At 37.3% G+C, this 24,924-nt stretch overlaps 1 protein-coding gene across 1 annotated transcript; it reads left to right on the plus strand.

Moving 5' to 3' along the window:
* The first annotated feature begins 9,407 nt into the window (after nt 1-9,407).
* Nucleotides 9,408-9,937, plus strand: LOC114182536 (uncharacterized). The gene has a single exon (XM_028069429.2). The coding sequence runs from the start codon at nt 9,538-9,540 to the stop codon at nt 9,745-9,747; it is 210 nt and encodes a 69-aa protein (XP_027925230.1). The 5' UTR covers nt 9,408-9,537; the 3' UTR covers nt 9,748-9,937.
* The last annotated feature ends 14,987 nt before the right edge of the window (nt 9,938-24,924 follow it).

Raw genomic sequence — 24,924 nt, forward strand, 5'->3', positions numbered from 1 at the left:
CGCATCCTATAACATCCTCCTAGGTCAACCTTTATTGATCCTTTAGGAGTTGTGGTCTCTACTTCCCCACCTTGCTATGAAGTTTCCATCAACATCAAGAGATATAATGGTGGTCCACAAAGACAACATGCGAGTGCTATATACCCAGTTTGAAACTCCTTTTTTTTCCATTCAACCATAACAATGATGAGAGGACGCAAGTAAGCAACACAACTCTAGAAGGAGATAATCTTTATCTGATTGTCAAAATCAATGCATGGATAGAGCCTGTTTGGGAGACCAGAGTATTCCTTTTGCAAGAAAAAGGATGACATTGTAGAATTGGAGCAGCGATAGATGATGAAGGGAAGATGGCCATCGACAAAATTTTTGCTCTATAATACCGACTTGTTTACATGGACAACAATTGACCTCCCAGGGGTCAACCCCAGGATAACTTCACATAAGATATCAATCTTCGAAGAAGTTGGACCAGTCTCATAGAAGAAGAGGAAGTTGGAAGAAGAAAGAAGATAAACCAATAAGGTCAAGCTGAGAAACTAATGAAAGCCAAGTTTGTAAATGGAAAATGGCGTATGTTCATGGACTATAAAGACCTCATCCCGAAGGATACCTACCCGCTATCCAATATTGACAGATTGGTTGATGGCGTAGCCAGCTAGAATGTCTGGACTTTTTTGGATGCCTACTCAAGATACAATCATATCCTTATGGCGGAGAATGACAAGTTGAAAATGTTGGGGCCACAAATCAAAGACTATTACACAAAGTGTTCAAACATCTGATTGGTCAGAACGTAGCAGTATATGTTAAAGACATGGTAGTGAAGTTGTCATCCCTAATGGAACATCCCTAAGGAATATTACTTAAAATAAATAATAAAAGAAATAAATTATATCAAAAGACGCATTAATAATAATCCCAACACGGGAAAATGTTAATTTATGAAAAACACGCGCCAAAACTTATAACATAAATAATTAAGCGTTACAAGTTCCCAATATTCGTGTTCATAAATAAAAACATAATGAATTACATATGAGAAAAATCCTAGCTCTAATCCCAAGCTAGCCCTCACTCCGTCACCTGGACATCCTCAGCACCACCTGTATCAACATCTGCTCCCGTGTAACGAATCACACGATCATCGCCATACACAAACAGAAAGGGTGAGCTGAGAAAATAAAATAACAGGAATATAAAACACATGATAAAATCATATACCCATCTTATTCATTTTAGTTAGTTCTTGGCCAAGACCTCAACCCCAAGGCTTTTCAGCCTTCAAATCACACAAATGGTTAGTCTTGGACTCGGGAATACGATGCTCGCACGAACCTGGCCGCTCGTGGTCCTGCCTCTACGAACCTCCCCGCTCGTAGTCCTACTCTACGAACCTCCCCGCTCGTAGTTCTGCTCTACGAACCTGCCCGCCCGTAGTCCAACACATGTGATCCACCAGCCCCGTACCTCCCCGCACGTGGCATCTCTCAATGTGAGCACGAAACATACGAACCTACCTCGCTCGTATCCTCACGTCCGAGTAACTGGATATGAACCTCCCTGTTCAAAACATCACATGTTAACCACCATCCATGAACCTACCCGCTCATGGCACAACATCTCCCGATCCAAGTGTAGCATCTTAGCTTAAACAACACATCAAACAAACAAAAGACAGCAACATTTCCGCCTGCCGGTATTCACTCACTACCAGGCGCCAGCGTCCTACCAGACCCACTGTTTTCTCGTCACCGCCTGGCGGAGCACACCGTGCCGCCAAGCACCAAACAATACAGGGACCCCTAACAATAGTCCCATCGCCATGCGCACCTACCCGTGCCGCCAGGCGCTGTATCAGTAGCAGAACCCCTCTGGTTTTTTAACACCTCAATCAGTCTAATTTGCTACGTGGCTCAATTCCAAGCGCCCAAATAAAGACTCCTCTATGGAATGCACATTATGGTTAGTCTACAACTATCATAAGTATCAAGCACCTAAACTTTACAATGGCCAAACCATCGATTCAAGTTTTCACAGTACCTGAGCATTAACATAGTAAAGCAACTTCATTCATATCTACGAACACAGTCAACAATTCAATACCTTCCCTCACGCTATCAAGTATACTACACTGTAATAGCCAAAGCTTTACTTCCATTATTCTCAGAATACTTTTCCCATAATTCCTCATGCATAATCATACCTAACCACATTTTTCCTCCAGTACCTATAACTTTAATCCTATGCAATATATAACATGACCAATTATCATCCCTTAGTGCATATATCCCCAATTGTTACCTAACATCAGTAAGTCATATTCAGTACCTTTCCAGTCACACGTAAACGAATACTATGCTTCCAAACAGGATCTCTTAACTAAAATTTTCCTTCTCCCTTTCTTCTTTGATAATCCATCCAACATCATAAACTACCATCCTCACAGTTAATCACCATAGTACTTCGTCCCTTTCTATGTTACCAAATTATCGTGAACCCCACACACTCCAAATTCTTCCTCAGTTTCTGTTTCCAAAAATCTCGCAGAACCGCCCCTGACCGCGCTATCGCCTGGCGGCGCTTTGCTTGCCGGCAGGCGGAGCATCAGTGCCTGCACAAACCAGGCTTATTCATACCTGCGACAGAGTCCACCCTTTTACCAGTATTCATTCCCATCACTTATATTCTCCGAGATATAACAATACATATATAATTGACTAGTTTCCTGCCCTTAATTCAATTCATATAGGCCTCTCGATCTTTACCCTCTTGAATAACCCTGATTCAATTCATACACGAGTATACCTAAGACTTTACCATACCCCGAATTTCAATTGATTTCAGACCAACAAGGTATCCAATAAAAGCTATGTAAATCAATTTCAGAACCCATAATGGTTCTCATACATACAGCGTCAAAACCATGAAAATAGAATGCAAACAGTGTCGCACCGCCTGGCAGAAATTCATCGCCGCCAGGCGGATCATGCCAAAACAAGAACAACACAGCAAACCTGATGTGCCGCCTGGCGGTAGAGGATGAACCGCCAGACGGTTTCTGGAAAAATCCAGAAACTTCAATCAAACAGTGCAGAAACGATATAGGGATCATGCTATAATTCAAGACATTGTACAATTATTCAATTACAATCATAGAAGACCGAAAACAACTCCCTTAACCTTGAAATTGCTTCAAATCTCCTTTGCCTTTGCTCACACTCCCACGCTATTTTCTTCTCCTCACTTTCCCTCTGCTTTCAGTCCCAATTCACCAGAACCTTATGTCCAAGTCTCCCACGTACCACAACACCTCTCCTTTCACTAATTCACTCTCTCTCTCTCTTTGGCTTATGAGTAATCTATTCACTCATTCACTTTCCAAAACGAAAATTACCTTAAATGGGTTTAATAGCTATTCAGTGGATTATCAATCTGATTTTTCAGCCCCTTAGACAACTAGGTTAAGCTGCCCTTTTCAAATTCCATGCAAAAACAAAAGTGACCTAAAAAGGAAGTTTAATTTGATTCTTAACAAGACTTGAACCCACAACCCATCAATTAGCAGCTCAAGTGCACAACCAATTCAACCAATTCACAATTGTTAATTCCATCGATTCTAAGATTATGTGACCACATCATGCATTCAAGTATATAGCATAAAAATTCATAATTTAAATAACACAAAATGGCACATATAGGACTCGAACCCAAGTCCTCACACACAATCAAAGTACTCTCAACTACTTGAGCTAGTACTTTGCCACATCATAGTTCCTCACATTAAGTGTTTTAAATGTTTCTATTACACGCCATAATTAAATAATTATTTAAATAACTATTTAATTTTCTTGGGTCTTACACCTAACCTAGCATTCCTAAGACTTGTTCAAGGTCTTTTCAGGTTTGTGTGCTTACAATTTGTGCCTTAATCCAAACAAGTGTATATTTGGAGTGAATGACATGAAATTTCTGGGATTTAAGTTGAAACATAGAGGCATCGAGCCCAATCCAGAGATGTGTCACGCTATAATTGAAATAAGAAGCCTTAAGAATTTGAAGGAGGTGCAATGCCTCACAGGAAGGTTAACAACAATATCCCGTTTCTAACCAAAGTTTGCAGATAAAAAAAATAATGATCAAGTTGTTGAAGAAGGCTACCAAATTTGTTTACGATGATCTGTACCAGGAAAAGTTCAAACACTTTATACAAATCTTAGCATCCCCCCAATTTTGTGCAAATTGGATACCTCCCATCCCATTCTAGTCGACATAGTAGCCACTACTAATACTTTCATGCAACCCTTGTTTAAGAAATTAATCATGAATGAAAACTCGTATACTTTGTAGGCCGAACCTTATAGGATCCCAAGATCATATACCAAATGGTGGAAAAAATTTGCGTTATTCCTGGTAACCACAATAAGAAGGCTCAAACCTTACTTTCAAAGCCACACAATAGTCATCAAGATTGCCAACCCAATACAAAAAATTCTATAAATGCTTGATCTTGCAGGATGTATGTCTTCATGGTCGGTTGAGTTGTTAGAATTCAATATACATTTGAAGATGAGAGGATCCATAAAAGCACAATGTTTAGCTGACTATCAAGTAAAAGAGCCTTTGCTCTTGTAATACTACTACTTGATGAAGAACATGATTGACGACTTTGCCGAAGTCAAGCTTCAACATGACCCAAGGGGTGATAATACCAGAGTTGACATCCTCTGTAAGTTAGCAAGCATAAAGAAGAAATGAAGATACAAGTCATTGCTACAACAAGTGCTCTCATCACCCTCCACAAAAAAAACATATGAGTGTATGCAAGTGGATACAAAAGGAACATGAATGGAACCCTTTATCCAATATCTCAAAATAAAGGATATTCCACAAGGAGAGGAAAAAGGATGGGTATGAAAGGCTGCTTGTTACACGTTGTTAAACGATGAGTTGTTTTGAAGAAGTAATAACTTACCACTATTGAAATGTGTTTGGATAGTGTGTGCTAGTTACTTCTGCGGATGTCACTCTGGCGCAAGAAATACATGAACGTATTTGCGGATATCACTCTAGCGCAAGAACCATGGTAGTTTGGATAGTGTGTACTAGTTACTTTTGGCCATGTGCTGAGAAAGTGAAAAAGTGCATCCCATGCTAGAAACATGACTATATCATCCACATTAACCAAGAAGAGTTGCACCATATCTTCTCCCCTTAGCCCTTCTCGAAGTGAGGTATGGAAATATTGTAGGACCTTTGCACTAGGTAAAGATCAATTCAAGTTCCTGCTAGTCAACATTGACTATTTTACAAAATGGATAGAAGTCAAGCCCTTTAACTACCACGACGGCTCAACAAGTGCAGTGTTTTGTTCGGAAGAACATAGTATGTCGCTAAGGTGCTTCACATACTATCATAACTCATAATGAAAGACAATTTGTTGATAAAGGTTTACGTGAATTCTATGTCGGCCTCGAAATCACGCATATGACAAGCTTAGTTGAGCACCCTCAGTTTAATCCACCAACTAGGTTATCCTGGTGGAGTTGAGAAAATGTTGGATTCAACAAAGGGTAAATGGCCAGAAGAGCTACTAGAAGTGCTTTAAGCACATATATGTACTTTCTAATCTTCTACAAGAGAGGCACCTTTCAATTTAGTATATGACACTAATGTCGTGATACAGGTGAAAATTAGAGAACCAACCTGTGTTGAGAACACTACAATGAGAATCTCAACGAAGCCTGCCTTAGTACCAACCTAGATCTGATACTTGACAAAAAAGGAGAAAGCCTATATTTAGGAAGTATAACTCCAAGTGGCATCTAAGAATGTTTCAAAAAGAATACCTAGTCTGACGCATGGCCAATAACGCAAGAAAACATGACAGTAAATTCTCTACAAATTGGGAAGGACCCTTTCGGATATTAAAGGATGTCAACAAAGGCACCTATAGATTTGAAATGTTATATGGGGAGCTTGTCCTAATACTTGGAATGAACTCATTTAAAGTTTTGTTTCAACTAGTATATTATTGTGAGTGACTACTTGTAACCTAGGTGTACTCTTTCCTTACTTTGTCTTTTTCCTGAAGGAGACTTTTTGCTAGAAAGGTTTTAATGAGCACCCAAATTAATAAAATGAGAAGGTTACTACAACTTTGATTTTTCATCTTGGCACATGTAGTTCCAAACCATTTATATAAGTGGTATTGGTCGAACCTACCAAACAGTTCCTATCCACCAATCGAATTGGTACTGATCGAACCTAAAATGCAGTTCCTAACCATTAATCTAAGTGGTACTAGTTGAACCAGATCACCCAATTCCCAACTGTCTACCTAGACAACACTGGTGTAACCAATAACGATATGAATAACTTTAGTAAAAATAAAGAAACAAATTCAAATCAAAAATCTATTTTCCATTAATAGAATAACCATTACACATAACGACATTAATATATTCGGACGCCAAAAACAACAATTTCACAATTTCTCAAAAAAGTAAAACCACCCATCAACAACATCTTGAGGATTCTCCATCTCCTCATCTTCAATCATGGGGTCAGTAGTATAAGAGAGACTCACCATGATTATCCCTTCATTACCAGATTTCTCCTCCTCAGTATCCTCGACCACTTGTTGGAAAGCCTTAGCATCCATTATCTCATAAACGTCCATCATACGACCATCATATATATCCAAGTTTACAGTAAAATGTGTAACAGTTGTGGACACCTCTTTATAGAGGTACTCGGCCTGCCTCAAATTCTTCTTGAACCCACTGAAATGCTCACAAAGCACACATTAAGGAAGCTTCAATATCTCAACCTCCACCTCAACCAGGCTTCTTTCTTTGCCTTCAATGCCTCCTCTAGCTTTGCCTTCTCCTTTTTATCTTCCTTCCATTTCTTCTCAAATTCCAAACTTTTGGATTTTGAATGTGTCTACTTATTAATCTCCTCTTCAAATTTCTTCTTCTCCTCAGACTATGCTACTTTGTCATCCTCAGCTTTCTTTAGAGCTGCCAACTCTTCCACGACTTTCTTCTTCCTTTCATCGATCAACTCCTCTTGGTTAAAATTAGCTACACTCTAGCCCATCTCGAAAGAATGGGCTTGAAACTCTACCAAAGCTTTCAAAGCAGTACCCGACTCTACTTCCTCTACGATCGCGAACTCATGATCACTTAACTTGATGTCTACACCTTGGCGCATTTGGATATCAGGGCCTTCAAACTTCTCGATACCAGACGCATTAGACCTCGACCTTGGTGTCCCACCATTGGCAAGAAACCTCAGCCTTTTTCTATCCTTACCAACCCTTTTTTGCTTGGTTGAAACAACCTTCTTAGCGGCACTCTCAAGCTGATGGGTTTCTACAATAGGTCGAATCAGTTTTGGCACCCTAGCTTGTCTTTCCTTATGAGCAACTTCACCCATCTGTCGCATTAGACCTCGACCTTGGCGTCCCACCTTTGGCAAGAAACCTCAGCCTTTTTCTATCCTTACCAACCCCTTTTTGCTTGGTTGAAACAACCTTCTTAGCGGCACTCTCAAGCTTATGGGTTTCTACAATAGGTCGAATCAGGTTTGGCACCCTAGCTTGTCTTTCCTTATGAGCAACTTCACCCATCTGTCTCCTTATCTTTTGAAACATGTCTTCTTTAACACCTTTCATTGTAGCTTGTTAGGCCATATAGGCTATAAAAACATTAAAATTTTCAAATTAGCCAAATTACCCAAGTTACAGATAAAGTTACACTCACCATATATGTCAGCAACAAGATTAGGAGAAAGGTAACACTTCACAATCTTCTTCCCAGGTTTCTATGATGAAGTTGCTCCAGAACTTCCTCTACCCATTTACTCTCTATAGATAAAGTGACCCTTGGAAGTTTCTAATATCTATATGGACCAATCATCCAATAAAAGAACTTTGAAGAGTGACCACTACCCAACCCATCGACAACACTCATATTCAAACCATTGAAAGACATACATGAAGGTATCCATCACCCTTACAATGAAATCTCTAGGAAAAATGTCAACAACAGAAAAAAGCTTAGAGAACTTGGTGAAGTAAATGTAAAAAATGAAACCCTAGTTATACAAAAAACATGACACCTTTTCACCTTCCCAACATCCAATCACAAACGTTTCTCAGAAGCCCAAGAATCTTAAATCTCCCACTTCCAAAGGTTGCATCAATTCTTGTGAAACTTGGCCTCTAGTCAACTCAAACCTTTTTGTTGCTACGCTCCTCGAGGCTGGGGCTTCTCTACCTATAAGGTCATATAATAAATGTTAAGACTAGGGCTAATATACTGTATAGGTCCAGGTACCCCTTGACCTTATACAGTACACAATCTAGACGAGTAAATGTTGGACGCCTAGGACGAAGACTTCACCATTGAACATAGCAAACCCTAGGTCAACCACAATAGTTTAGTGTCTACAGGCAATTAGTATCTTGGGCTAAGGCCACCAGGTAAGGCCCATGAATAGTAGTATAAATAATATGTTTTACGAAGTACATTAATTACATATTTATTCATTACAACATTTATGACATGTTGACACACTGTGCTAAATTGAGCGTTGGAGAGTCTTGTGGAGACACACCCATTTGTACCTAGGCAAAGGACGAGTACTTCAAAAGTTTGGAGCGTATGAAGAATCTTTACAAGATATATCTCAGTCGCGTAAGAACAACTTACAAAATATACCTAAGACTAAGTTTCGTAAAAATAGTAGACAAAGATTCAAGCTAGACAAATTGTGCAAGGAAAATTATAACCTCACTTTTTATAACATTTAAGCAATGTTTTTTTAAAACCTTATAAATTATATTTTTCGAAATTACATATCAAAAAATTCAAATTCACGTTATTTAGAATTATTAGTTAAAATTCTAAATTTCATAAAATAAACATTTCCTCAACTATCTTTAATGATCTTTATAAATTAAAAATATAAATACAGTAAAAAAAAGTATAAAATAAAAAAATATTATGATTGAATTAATTAAAATTTACTTTCAGTTTCTTAAACACGAACATATTTTGACATAATTTTTTTACTTTTGGTGTATATTAATATAGATTATTTGCTGTAGAACTAAAGACTAATAATACAGTGACATTATACAGATTCAAATTCCAGATCATATACATATTTATCAGAAAAATGAAGTCTCTAGGAATATCCTCCTGTCCCAGACAAATGAAAAGGCATGTTCTTAAATGTGTTTTAGAAAAATGTGTGAGTTCTAACTAAGAGTACGTGTAGATGAAGGTTCCCTTTAATTTTTCGGTGGCGTGCGTGTGGGTGTGAGGTGTAAAATTTGAATCAGAATAGCTTCATCCCATAACCTTTGCTTTTTCCACCTCACCAATTGCTTGTCTCTTCTTCCAAAGCGACCACCTTTGAACCCCATTTCCTTTTTAAGCTCTCCACTCATTGTCATTGCACTACATAACATAGTGAAATAGCAAGACCAAGAAGAAGAAGAAGGAGAAGAAGAAGAAGAAGAAAATGGGAGATTGGGGTCCAGTTTTTGTGTCAGTGGTGCTTTTCATTCTGCTGACTCCAGGGCTTTTGGTTCAGATTCCCGGAAGAGGAAGCTTCATAGAGTTTGGAAACTTCCAAACAAGTGGCTTATCAATATTGATCCATGCTATCTTATACTTTGCCCTTGTTTGCATCTTCATGTTAGCAGTTGGAATTCATATGTACATGGGCTAAATCATCATCATCATCGTCATCATCGTCATCCCATGTATACACTTTTATTATATAGTTTTATTCCTTTTGCTTCGGTTTGGTTTGTGTTTAGGGATGTCACTTCTTTTCCTTGTAGCGTTCTTCATCTTTCAATAAATTTCTTGGAATCAAGCTTGTGAATTATAATGAGGAAAACTCAGTTTTTGATGCATCCTTTTTTTTCTTCTTCATTTCCTCTTGATCTGGTTCATAATAGTGTCCAGTTATTTGGAAACGACACGGAGATAGAGTTTCATGAAGAACTAGAGATTATATTGGAAATTGCATATTATTAAGAATTAATATAATCAATTTATTTTCCGAAATAGTGTTTCGGTTTATCTTAATAAGCTTTATTAGACACTGAATTATATTTTTAAAATATTATAAAAAAAAGCATAATTATTTTCACGTAAGAAAACGCCTAATTGTTAAGATAGAAAGAAATAAAACGCTGCAAAAGACAAAAAAAAAAAACTAAAGGGAGCTATGAATACAGGAAGGTAAATAAGATATTTCTTTTTATTTGATGCTTTTACAAGTAGAGAATCTATAAGTAACGTTCACAATAACATTCTACAAGTGTGATCATTGGTTTAAGTTAAGAAAATAAATAGCATTACAACAGTATACAACATTATTTAAATCTATTTAATATTATTTTTCAACTCAAAAAAAAAATTTAGATCTTTGTAACCACATCCTGACATGACATTTTTTATTCGTGAATCTTACAGTAAGAATGTTCAGGGTATATAATTATTTAGTTCTATTTAACTATATATTATTGTGGAAAGTTTGGTTATAATAATAAAACACCGGGCCGTGCAGAGCTTTTAAATACAAAATTACAAACTATAGTATTTTAGTTGGCCTTGCAGAGCTTTAACCCTGTGACAATTTTGATTGCAGTTCTAACATAAAGTGCAGAAGATCTGTTTCCTTTAAAGATCTAGATTCTATATGCTCAACTTCAAGTGATTCTATGCATGGATTTCATTTCTTTATTTATATTAAATATAATTTTAATTAATCATTTGAGTCTAATCGGCATCTGTTATATTGAAAACGAACTATAAAACTAAATTTAAGCAAGGGTTGAACGAGCCGCAAGCATGAATCTAGAAAAAATCCTTTCATAAACAAATGACCTAAATTATTGTGATGTTAGGACAATTCCGATTAGGTCCATAGACCAAAGGCAATTTAATCTTCATGTTGATTGGTTTAATAGGCCCAATATCAAGATAGGCTAAAGGACAATTGAACTAATGGGTCCTGAATCGGACAGGGTGAAGGAAAATGGTCAATTTGTTTTAGTATCCTTAAGTGAGTTTATACTTAGAAGGGGAAAGTCGATAATAAATGACATGTATTTAAAGTGTAACTACTGAGAATAAATGGAGAGTTTAGAAATGATAAATGCACGAGGAATTCAAAGGGACTGAACGAGGGAAGTGGTATAAAAGAGACCCGAGGAAGGGAAAAGAGACAAACTACTTTCAAGTATTTCTAGAGATCAGATATTGACAATTTTTCTAGAACATGTTGGCACCTACTGATATAATCTTATTCAGAAAAGAGTATGATCGTTTCTAAATTTGAATCCTCAAGAGACACAACAAAAATAAATCAGAGAAGAACTCGGAATAATACAGAGATGGATGACGCCACAATCTAACAGATTGATAAGTCAAGTGAAAATTCGTCACAAAGATGTTAATATTTGATAAGAACATAAGCCTTAAGCCAATAACAAAGAGAATCCTCTCTTTAAATAAAATTCAATATATGACTAAAAGTGTCTACATCAGTTTTTGGTACTTCTATAGATAGGCACATAACCTTGAAACCCTACAAGAAGGCCCTAAGCCTAAAAACATAAAAACATAAACTAATTCACAAAAGAAAGCCCAAATGTAAAAAATATAGAAACATAACTAATTTCTAAAAAAGGAAACCCAAAGTCCAAAAACATAAACTAAGTTCTTAAGAACTATCCTTCAATGTGCTCCAAGTCATGATCTTCATATCCTTTAAATTTCCAGTTACTTGTAGCATAAGGAGCCTTGGATAGATTTGATCTTTCAATCTCTTGCTCCTTGCCTTGTCATAGGTCCTTTGAATTGTAAAGGTTCATCTTCAAGTTTTTCTTCTATGGAATCTAGGGATATTCCTCTATCGTTCCCTCCTTCTTGAAGCAAATTTGTCCTCAAATTCGAACCTACATTAAATGGAGACAAGTCATTAATATTCATTCTTCTAGGCATTGTCATTGATTCTTTAAGAAGTTGAAATGATTCATCTACTCTTGGTAAAAGTTTAGATTGCCTTTTAGAAGGAAATCTCTCCTTCCTTAAGTGAACCCACACCCAATCGTCAAGTTCAAACTTGATCTTCTTCCTCCCTTGGTTATCCTTAGAGGCTAACTTCTCCATCTTCTTTTCTATTTGGGCCTTTAACTCTTTATGCAAGTTCCTCACAAAATTTGCTTTGGCAAGTCCATTTTTGTTAGTCATAGAATAAATATCGGGTAAAGGTAACAAATCTAACGGAGTTAAAGGATTAAAGCCATATACTACTTCAAAAGGAGACATCTGAGTAGTGGAATGAGCTACCCTATTATAAGCAAACTCCACATGAGGTAACCACTCCACCCAAGTTTTCAAATTTTTGTTTACAAAACATTTAAGGAGTGCGAAAGAGTTCTATTTACCACTTATGCCTACCCATCTGTTTGAGGATGACATGTTGTAGAGAAGAGAAGCTTGGTACCTAACTTACCCCACAAGACCATCCAAAAATAGCTAACAAAAATTTGACATCCTATCTGATACAATGCTCCTTGGAGTGCCATGTAATCTTACCACTTCTTTGAAAAATAAATTGGCCACATGATTGACATCACTCTCGTGGCAAGGAATGAAATAGGCCATCTTTGAGAACCTATCAACCACAACGAAAGCATATTTTCCCCCTTTGGACCATGGAAGACCCAAAACAAAATTCATAGAAATATTGATTCAAGGAGAGTTAGGAACAAGTAAGGGCATAAACATCCCATGATGCATAGAGTTAGATTTAGCATGCTTACAAGTGATACATTTATTACAAAAAGAGTGCATATAATGTTTCATGTGAGGCCAAAAGAAATGATATTTCAATATGTCTAAGGTCTTTTGAACCCCAAAATGTCCCATTAATCCTTCTTCATGAGCTTCTTTTACAAATAATTCCCTCATTAAACCTTTAGGCACACATAACTTAGTTCCTTTGAAAAGAAGATCATCATGCCTGAAAAAAAATTTAAAAGCTCACTTTTCTCAATTTTTATAAATTTCACCAAAATCATGATCATCATCATACAATGCCTTAAACAATTCAAAACTAAGTATTTTAGTTTCAGCCATGGATAATAATTCATGATCTTAGATAATGCATTAGCCACAACATTTGTCTTACCTTGTACATGCTTAACAACATAAGAAAATTGTTCAATAAATTGTATCCAGTTGGCATGTATTTTATTGAGTTTACCTTGGCACTTAATATATATATAAGGGATTCATCATCACTATAAATTACAAATTCCTAAGGAAGCAAATAATGTTGCCAAGTATGCAAAGCTCTAACTAGGGTGAATACCTCTTTATCATAAGTGGAATAGTTTCCCACCGCCCCTTTCAACCTTTCACTGAAATAGGCTATAGGATGCCTTTCTTGCAAGAGAACACCTTATATGCCCACATTTGAAGCATCACACTGTAAGACCCGCTAAATTTAAATAATTAAATAATCAATTATTTAATTAAAGTGAGTGAGAGAAGCCTTTAAGGCATTAAATGCTAACCTTCATGATGTAGAAAAGTACTAGCTCAAGTGGTTGAGAGTACTTTGGTTGTGTGAGAGGACTTGGGTTTGATTCCTATGTATGCCATTTGTGCAGGATTTAATTCTATTTATTTAATTCTGTTTATTTCTTTTTCTAATATGTATTGTGCGTGAGTAAGAAGATGGCAATTGAGTTATACTAGTTGGCATGATGATTTGATATTGATTTGACGATTTCATGGTTATGGGTTCTAGCCTTGGGGAACACCTAAATTAAACTTAATATTTTTTTGGTAGATGTGGACGGAATGGGAAGGGTTAGGGGAAACCCTAACTGATCTAGCAGCCAAGGAAGGTTGAAAAACAGTCATGAAGGGGTCATGAATGGCCATTAACCATTAATTAAGGGAGAAACCCGTTTTTGCCTCATTAACCTAAATTTAAGCATTGTTTAAAAGATGAAAGTGGAGTATTAAGAAGGGTTTTGCCACGGCTGAGTATATACCAGAAAGAGAGCACGAAAAGAGAGTAATTAGTAGTGTTGGGAGAGGTTTGAGTCTGAATTGGTAGAAGGGCAAGAGGGAGATTGGCAAACAAGGAAGAAGTAGCACATTTAACAAATTGAGCAAGGAATCCAGGTTAGGGGAGTTCCTTATGCATGTTTTATTTTGAATCGTATGAAAATTGTGTTATGGGCATGCTTGAATTGTGAAATATCTCAATTCTGATTTGGATCGCATTTTCTGGATTTTTCCAGAAACCGCCGGGCGGCGTATGAATTGCCGCCAGGCGGCACATGCGATTTCACTTGTTTCTGGGTTTTCTCCATGAACCGCCTGGTGGCAGAGGATGAACTACCAGGCGGCACAAGCACTGTGACGCTGTTTTTTGTTGTTTTGGACCTGTTTGGGATACCTATGATGTCGTTGTAATGTTTATAAGTTGAAAGTGAAATTTTACGAATATAATTGACTGTGTATATTGTGGTTGCGTTGGAATGCATGAACTTTATCTGAAATTGGGGGTTAGGATTATGATGGCCTCAGTGATAAACAACATAAATCATGTAAATGCTTGGTGGGGTTGGCTTTGCAGAATTGAGATTAATATATTTGATGTATGAATTTGGGATGATGCTTTGATATAAAATTATGTCTGTATGAAGGGGAAAATTTGATAGGCAAGTTTGGGTGCGTTTCGGTGCAGGAAAATAATCTGGAGATTTCCAAATATGTATGCACCGCCTGGCGGTGCGTGATCTGCCGCCAGGCGGTCTGGTAGTGCAGTGGGCGTTATACAGTTCTAAATGGGCGTCATGTCATTGGGGTTAAACAGGCAAGTTATAAAGGTATGATTTAAAGAAAATTTAATAGAAAAGGAAAAATTTGAGTTAAATGGGACTAAGGGGAGATTGAGATAAATGAAGATGTGAAGTGTGATATAAATAGTAATGATCTTTTAAACGTGTGGGTGTATGTGGTAAGACAAATTCAATTGGTATGTTAATTTGATAATAAGAGTGAGATGGGGGTATATGAAGTGGTATGGTTGGTGTAATCTTTCCTTAGGCATGTTTTGTGGTTGTGAACTGTTGGTATGGTACATATGTAATATGGATTAAAGTGTGGTGTCATGCTTTATATAAATTCCAGAATGTGTGGTTTTATGAATGGGAGTATGCGGAATGTATGAGACATATTTAAAAGGGGTAAACGGGGGTGAGTATGGATGCATGATAATATTGGATTGGTTGCCATGTCTAAACGAGTGTGATGTAATTTGGTATAGATATATGACTGGTAAATCATAATTGTGTTATACTTGGGTGATTGGTATGTTTGGAGATCCTTTGGGATCTGTTTAGGTGCTCAAAAACTAGTAGCAGTGTGCTACTGGTATAGCGCCTGGCGGCGTGAGTGAGCCGCCAGGCAGATGGGAAATAAATCAATGACAGTGGTCACAGCGGGAGCAGAGCGCTCGGTGGTGGGCGATGGATGCGCCAGGCGGTGACGACGAGGTAGGGCGCCTGGCGGTGTGGTGGTGTTCGCTAGGCGGTGGCGGTACTGAGAGGGTACTACAGGCGCGTGGCGCCTGGCGGCGTGTGATGCCTGCCAGGCGGTCTGGAGCTAAGTTCCGCCTAGCGGCGTGTGATGCGCGCCAAGCGGTTTTGGTCTAGTGATGGTGCGCGAGGGAAGTTTTCTACACCGCTTTAAGGGATGATCATGATGCGATGCTTTGGTTGGGGGCCCAGTTACGAGTGTATCTTGTATTGGGGAAACACGTGACCACTCTAGGTTGTAGCCTGGTGGTTTAGGAAGTCCAGTGGAGTGTGCGAGTTGTGGCTCGTACGACGAGGTTCGGATGATTGCCCTCTTCAGAGTGATTCTGATAGAGTTTTGATAGTCTGGAACAGCTAGAAACTTTATGTTTGTTCGGGGAGCTCCACTTGGTGTCACGGTGAGATGTTGTGACAATGTTATTCCCACGTGTGGACTATCAGGTGGTGGCCTGTAGTCAGAGGGGCGAGTGGACACTCATGCAGCGAAGATCGATCATTGTTCTCACTTAAAGGGTATAGAATTGATAGACGTCTAAAGGCAAGTGATGGATGTGGAGGGGTAAAAAGGAAAAGTGTACTAAACTGGGTTTACTTTTGTTAGTATGGTATTTAATATGATATTGTTGTTTTTATTTAAATGAGCTCACCCTATTTGTGTGTGTGTGACGATGATCATGTGACTTGTTACATGGGAGCAGATGTTGATGCAGGTGAGCAAACTGGTACTTAGAGACAGAGTGGGGATCTTCCAGGGATTTTGTTATCACTAGTTTTCATGTTGGACAATGGTTTTCTTTGTAATAATTACATAAACAATTTTAATCGTATTACGCATTTTACGACTATATTTATTCATGTTAGCGTGTTGAACATCGATATTTAAATTTTTCCCGCGTGTTTGTGGGAAATTGAGGTTAATAAATGAGGCTGTGACATATTAATCTTTCTTATTTATTTAAAAAAAAAGTAATTTCCGGCTAGGACGTTACACACACTCTATCTCAAAAGATTTTTCAAAATTTGGTAAAGTTAAGATAGGTGCATGTGTGAGTTTGTATTTGAGACTATCAAAAGCATCTTGTTCCTTTCCCAACTTAAACCCCATATCTTTCTTAATAATTTCCTTTAGTGGGGATGCTATGGTGCTAAAACCCTTGACAAACCTCCTATAGAAATTAGCCAAGCCATGGAAACTTCTTACCTCACTTACATTTTTAGGGATGGTCCAGTCCCTAATGGCTTTGACTTTTTCCTTATCAACTTGTACCCTTTTTGAACTAACTACAAACCCCGGGTAAACAACTTCGTGTGTACAAAAAATGCATTTTTCCTTATTGGCATATAGTTTTTCTTGCCTCAGTATTTCTAGAACATCTTTCAGGTGACCCATTGATAATGTTAATTTTTACCATTATCCAAGCTATATTTCATTAGCAAAATCATCTCTTCCAAAGCTTCTAACCTACTTAATCCTCAATTTTACCTTACTTTTGTAAATAAATACATTGTGGGTTACATTGATCTAAATATACCACTAATCCCCATTTTTTGTGTCCTTTTTGTAGATTGGAAGCTTTGCTCCAAAAGTCCAGACAAATGAGAGACCCAGAATAGCAAGGAGAAGAGCAAAAATATCAACAGGAAGCGCCCGACGACATAGAGACAGCGTCAGGCGAAACAGGCCGCCAGCGCCAGGCGCCAGACAAGCGCCAGCCAGGTGCCACTGCTCATCACCGCCTGGCGGCACCTAGCCACCACCGGGCGGTAGATGAGAAATTTGCCCCCTGTTTGATGGCTAGCGCCTGGCGGTGAGACCCTTCCGCCAGGCACGCGTTTTCGCTGATGTGACAAGTTTGCTCTTTTTCTTCTGTTTTCGCGAGGGGAAATAGATCTTTGGCATTTTGGAGGCACAAAGAACACATTTGGAGAGCTTAGAGGAGTGCTAGGGCTTGTGGGAACAACTCCATCTTCCTCTTTGTATCTCTTTCTCTTCTATCTCTTTCATTTGCAAGCTTGAGCTCTCCTTGACAATGGAGAGCTAAATCCATTTTTGTTGGGGTTAGATGTAGCCACGAAACTCTTGTGTAAATGCAAATGTTTTGATTATATATATGACTCTTTCATTAATTGCTAGTCTTCTTGTTTCTTCACTTAATGCTTGCATTGATTTAACCATCCATTGCATGATTTTTGGTTCATTGGGTGTGGAAATATGTTTTGAAACCTAGATTTGGAATAAGAAAACTCAATGGAGCTTGTACCTAGGAATGGGGCTTGACCCATTGATTGGCTTAAACCTTAGTGCATAAAGCAAATTTGCTTATTAAGAGTTCAAGGAATTGACTTTTAATAAGGAAATTTAGGCTCAATCCATTAAGGAATTAGGGTTTGAGTAAAATTGTGGGTTGACATTAGCATATTAATGAAGAGGATGTTAAATTGTAGTTGCATGAGAGCATAGTTGGTGAATTCTAACCCCGACAATATCAAGTCATTTCATTTCTAATCTTGTCCATTCACTAAGTGCCTTTAACTTCCAAAGTTCAATTTTAATTATTTATGCAAAATTTAATTTCATACATTGAAACTCAAAATATGGATTTATTCATTAGTTTAAATTAGTCACTAATTACACAATTAATTAGTATACACGAGTCTCTTGGGAAACGATATCCCGGTCTTACCGGTTACTACTTGCGCGACTTGGTACACTTGCCAAAGTCTTAACAAGTTTTTGGCGCCGTTGCCGGGGACCCGTGTCTAATACTAAACATTTGTGTGATTTTTGATTTATTTAGACTAAATTCTTTTGTTCATATTTACTATTTTTGTTTACTTATATACGCATATTATTTTTAGGCTAACTTGTAGTTCGAGCTTGCTTTTGTTGTTGCTCTATAGTTTATGCAGGGTAGGATCCGTACAAGGAGGACTGCATCTTCAGAACCACTCCTTGCCGATCCTGAGATAGAGAAAACTGCCCACAAAAACAATAGTGCCACAAAGAGAAGACGAGCTCAAGCACAACAAGTTGCCCATCACTCTTCTACTTCAAACACTCTTCCGTCTACTTCTCAGAATCTTGATTCTTTTTCAGAAGAAGAAATGGTTGAAAATCCTAATGGTGATGGTAGAGGTCGTGAAAGATGCACTTTGGAAGACTATGCAGCGTTCACAGGCCACATTAACTTCAACAATATTGCTAGGCCAACCATCAATGCCACTAACATGGAGATGAAGCCAGCTCTTATTCATTTGGTGTAGAGTAATCAGTTCAACGGCCTGTCTCATGAGAATCCTTACACTCATCTGGCCACATTCTTAGAGATATGCAATACTGTGAAGATCCATCAAGTTCCTGATGAAGCCATACGACTGAGTCTCTTCCCATTCTCACTAGCAGGACCCGCAAAAGCCTGGCTGAATTCTTTTCCTAAAAATAGCCTCACCAACTGGGATGATGTGGTTGCAAAGTTCTTGAGCAAATATTTTCCCCAGTTCAAGGTTAATAAGGGAAAACAAGAAATCTTAGCATTTCATTAGGATATGGATGAGTCTTTAGGCTAAGCTTGGGATAGATTCAAGGGACTGCCGAGGAAAACTCCCATTCATGGGTTTGATCAACCTACACAACTCACTCTTTTCTTGGCAGGACTTAAATCCCAGTCAAAGCTGATGTTAGATGCCTCTACCGGTGGGAGTATCAAGTGGAAGATGCCAGGGGAAGCGTATGAGTTAATAGATAATATGACAACTAATGATAATGAAGCCTATACTGAGAGAGCCCATTCTCAAAAGAAGGGTATTCTAGAACTTCAATCTCAAGATGCTCTATTGGCTCAAAACAAGATTATGACTCAACAGTTGGAGACCCTGATGAAGAAATTGTCACAACTTCCTCAAGAGCTTCAAAATGCCTCTGTAGCTCAACTCCAACAAGTGCAAAGTTGTGAGTTATGTGGAGGAAACCATACCAATGGCCAATGTGCTATGCCGAGCACATCTCAAGAGGAAGTTAGTTATATGGGCAATCAAGGCCGACCAGGGAACTATAATCAAGGATGGAAACCTCACCAAAACATGGGCTAAGCAGGATCTTCCAATAGGCCCCCACATCAACAAACTTACCAACATCCCTCTTTGACTGACAGAACCTCAAAGCTTGATGACATGATGCAACAGTTCTTGCAGATGTCAATTCAAAATCAAAAGAACACTAATGCATCAATAAAAAACTTGGAGGTGCAAGTGGGGCAATTAGCCAAGCAATTGGCTGATCAACCAAGAAGTTCTTTTTCCGCCAACACCGAAACCAACCCCAAAGAGCAATGTAAGGCCATCTTCACTAGAAGCGGAAAAGAGGTTGGACTAGGTTCTAAAGAAAAGGTGGAGGCTAGAGAAAAGAGAAAGAATGAAGAAGAGATTCAAGAGGAAGAAGTTGATGGAGAGATTGTTGTTGAAGAAGAAAAGAATAAAAGTGAAGAGAAGGATAAAGAGAAAAGACAAAAAGAGAAAGTTGTTGTGAAACCCCTTCCCTATCCTCAAAATCCTTTAAGAAAAGAGAAAGAGAGACAATTAGCTCGGTTCAAAGACATATTCAAGCAGCTTGAGATCAAGATTCCCTTGTCTGAAGCACTGCAACAAATACCTTCTTATGCAAAGTTCATGAAGGAATTCCTTGGCAAAAAGAAGAAATACATAGACGAGGAAACCATTGAAGTGCAAGGGAATTGTAGTGCAATTATTCAGAAAAATCTTCCTCCAAAATTCAAGGATCCGGGTAGCTTCACTATCCCTTGCACCATTGGAAATCAAGATATGGGGAAAGCTCTTGTTGACTTGCCAAAGTCTTAACACCCATGTGTGAATCTATCAAAATATCATCAAAATATACAATAACAAATTTACCAATGAAATTCCTCAACACATGGTTCATTAATCGCATAAAGGTGTTAGGTGCGTTGGTTAACCCAAAAGGCATAACCATCAAGTCATATAAGCCAAATTTAGTCTTAAAAGCAATTTTCTATTCGTCTCCATCTCTCATCCTAATTTGGTAATAATCGCTTTTTAAATCTATTTTGGAAAAATGACAAGCACCATGTATTTCATCAAGCAAGTCATTAAGTCTAGGAATAGGATGGAGGTACCTTATAGTGATATTGTTGATGGCTTTACAATCACTACACATCTTCCACGATCCATCTTTCTTAGGTACCAAAATTACTAGCATAGCACAAGGACTCAAACTTTCTCGAACCCATCCTTTTTCCATAAGTTGCTCCACTTAATTTTGTTTCTCTTTAGCTTCTTCTGAATTAATCCAAAATGACATCTATATTATGCTCAATACCCCTTTTAGAATGCAAACCATGAGAGATGTCTTTAAAAAACACATCATCACACTCCTTGAGAAGTTTATCCATACCTAAAGACAAAAAGGTTTACACAAAATACAAACAAATATTGTTAGGCATAAGCAAATATAAGGGTTGTTTCTTAATCAACATTATGTTTATCTCTTTCTCTTTAAAAAAAGGATTTTATCACTCTTTATTTTTTTACTTTCCTTTTTCTTGAATTTTCTCTCTTCCTTCTTTTCTCTCTTGCTCCCTTTTCAATCTCATCTTAATTTGATCCTCACAAACCTCTATATGAGATAAAGGTGTTAGGGACACCTTCTGCTCCTTAAACAGGCAAGAATAATTATTGGTCAGATCATCATGGGTTACCTTTCTAACATATTGCCAAAGCCTCTCCAATAACAAGTGACTCACCTCCATAGGTACCACATCACATATTACCTCATCAACATATTTACCTATGGAGAAAGCAATGTTAACATGGTTATCTACCACCAATTCTCCATCCTTACTTAACCATTACAAAGAATAAGGACATTCAGCTGCTTTATGTCTTCTACCCAAACATTTAAAACATTTTTTTGAACTAGAACATCAATAATCATCATTATTAGATTGAGGAGTTAGTTTACCATTTGCTTTACGAATGGTAGGAGTAGCTCTCTCCTTCTTATCTTTCTCCTTATCTCTCTATGAGGGGGATGACTTCTTGTCGGCGCTTCTTCTCTTGAGTTGTTGTTCCACTTTCGTGCTTGGTGAATAAGATCCTCCAAGGTCTCATAATGGTGCATTTCCAACACATCTTGAATCTCCCTATTTAATTCATTCAAGAATCTAGCCATTGTAGCCATAGGTGTTTCTTTCACTTTAGCTTTCATCAAGGTGACCTCCATCTCTTGAACATACTCTTCAACACTCTTATTTTCTTGTGTAAGTCTTTGTAATTTGTTGAAGATCTCCTTTTTATAATAAAGAAGCACAAATCTTTCCTTCATAGTTACCTTTAATTGCTTCCATGTATAGATTGTCAGCCTTTTTTCTTTCTAGCCATGTCCACGGTAATTTGATTCCACTAATTCATAGTGTAGCCTTCAAACTCCAAGGATGCCAAGGATGCCACTGATTCCACTTATAATAGAGTTGAAGATTTTGTCAAGCTTCATTTCCCATGCTAGATAGGCTTCCAAGTCATTAGTTCCATTAAACTTAGGGATTATAATCTTCTTCCACATCTTATCTCTTTTAGATGTATGGTTCCCAAACTTCTCTTGTCTTTGGCCTCGCCTTGGTTTAAAACCATGTTCCTTTTCATCATTATCCCTCCTAGGCGTGTGGTTCCCAAACTCCTCTTGTCTTTGGCCTCTCCTTAGTTAAAAACATGCTCCTCTTCATCAATATGACAAGAATGATTTTTATCATCATGTCTCCTTCTTCCTCTCTCCACCCCCTTCAATCTCACACTCACATCTTACTTACATTTTTGGAGCCTTTCAAACTGTTTCTAATTGTGTTATTGCATTTGATTCATTTGTAATGTGATCTTATCAAGTGCAACCATAATTGTCACGGTTTTAGGTGATGGAGGATCAATATTTTGGGAAGAAGCCATGCCCGACAAGAAAATGTTGTTAATAATAGTTTTTTTTTGGACCTCACCACTCTTTTAAGTGTTTCACTCAATTTTCTGCTCGTGTATCACACTTATAGGTTTTTTCTTGAATGTACTCTCTTACCTTTTACCATTCAAGACAAAACTTCAAGGAATTTTAAAAACAAAAAACAATAATATTAGAAAATAATAGGACTATCAATGAGATTTAAAGGAGTCAACAGAGAGACTCTAAGAAAAAGAAGGATTGCAATTAAATATATTAATAAATCACAAATAAAATTGCAACAAAAATTGGTGTTGAACCCCTTTTTTTTTCTTAGATTCTTACTTTCTTCTTTTTTTTCTTTTAATATATATTTGTTTCCTTTTGACTTTTATCCACATTTTTTTTAATTTTGTAGTTCAACATACAAACAAACTAAACAAATTATCCTACAAACCCCCAAATTCATACCAAATACAAACACAAATAATTTTCACGAATCAAATGTCGAAATACACAATTTAAACAGAGAACACAAAAAAAACACGACAAATTAAAAACTCAACGGAATTGGATAAAACCTTAGGGGTTTTACTCCTTACAAATTTCAAAGAATAATGAAACAAACAAAATTTCAAAACAATGCAAAAAACACAGAGACAATGAAAAGTTTTAGTTTTTTTTCATATCACAAAAAAAAAATAGTAGAGGAAATTCAAACCAAAACCTTGCTCTGATAATAGATGATGTGATCCTATTCAGGGAAGAGTACGATCGTTTCTGAATTTGAAGGACGCTGAAATGTAGCAGATTGTTAAGTCAAGTTAAGATTCGCACAAATATGTTAATCTTTGATAAGAACTTGAGACCTAAGCCAAGAACAAAGAAAATCTTCTCTTTAATGAAATAAAATTCAATATATGACTAAAAGTCTCTACATTAGTTTTTGGTACCTCTATATATAGGCACATAAGTTTAAGAAAACCCGAAAACACAAAAAGAAGGCTCAAGCCCAAAAACATGAAATTATAAACTACGTTATAAAAGAAAGCCCAAAGTCCAAAAATATAGACACATAACTAATATCTAAAAGAAAACTCAAAGTCCAGAAACATAAACGAATTTCCTAAGAACTATCCTTCAAATGTGCATAAGGAGCCTTGAATAAATTTCATCTTCCAATCTCATGCTTCTTGCCCTTGTTATAGGTTCTTTGAATTGTAAAGGTTCATCTTCAAGTTCTTCTTGTATGGAATCTAGGGATAGTCCTCTATCATCCACTATGGGCTAGGTAAAATCTCTTCTTGTGCCACAAGAAGAAGAGCTTAGAAGATGACGGAGAGAGAGGAATCGAGTGTTCCTACAGTAGAAATATTTATGGAAATGATCATAAATTAAAGAGAAAGCTAGGATAGCAACAATAGTAGTTAACGAAGGGTACAAGCTAAATACGTCAATAGGGTAAAACCTAGAATGTACGTGGTAGGAGATTTAGTGTTGAAGAAACAAAGTTATCTCACATTGAGAATAAATTGTCACCAAATTGGGTTGGGCCTTAAAGTGTGCGTAAAATAGTAGGAAGAAGAGCATACAAGTTAGAGACATTGGAGGGAAAGCTGGTACTTGGACATGGAAGGTAAGAAATTGGCGTTTTTACTATAGTTAAGTTACAGCCTGATGTAGCATGCACTCTTTTTCCTTGCAAACTAGTGTAAGGTTTTTTAATGAGCCATAAATAAAGATTTATGTTTAGCATATCTTGTAATATTTTCGTTAGTCTCCCAATTCACGATAAAAACATTGTTTGAGCATTAGTCTCCAAATTGACGATCCAAATGTTGGTTGAGCATCTGTCTCCCAATGATTGATCTAAACAAGGTTGAGCATTAGTCTCCAAATGGTCTATCTAAAACATTGGTTAAGCAATAGTCTCCCAATGGTCGATCTAAAGTGATTGGTTGAGCATTAGTCTCCCAATGATTGATCTAAACAAGGTTAAGCATTAGTCTCCCAATGGCCAATCTAAAATGTTGGTTAAGTATTAGTCTCCCAATTATTGATCTAAATAAGATTAAGCATTAATCTCCTAATGATTGATCTAAAAGGAGGTTGAGCATTAGTCTCCAAATGGGCGATCTAAACATTGGTTGAGTACAAATGTCCTAATGGACAACCTATATATTGTTTGAACAGTCAAACCTCTAAATTGGTGATCTAAACTTAGGTGTGAATCTCAAATAAATGTGGGCCACATAGTGATACCTTGAAAAAAAAATCAAATTATAAAAACTAACTTTGAGGAAAGACTTGC

Source organism: Vigna unguiculata, chromosome 1 (assembly GCF_037176805.1).
Source record: "Vigna unguiculata cultivar grain cowpea cultivar isolate G323 ecotype 2 chromosome 1, ASM3717680v1, whole genome shotgun sequence".
Taxonomy (NCBI): Eukaryota; Viridiplantae; Streptophyta; class Magnoliopsida; order Fabales; family Fabaceae; genus Vigna; species Vigna unguiculata.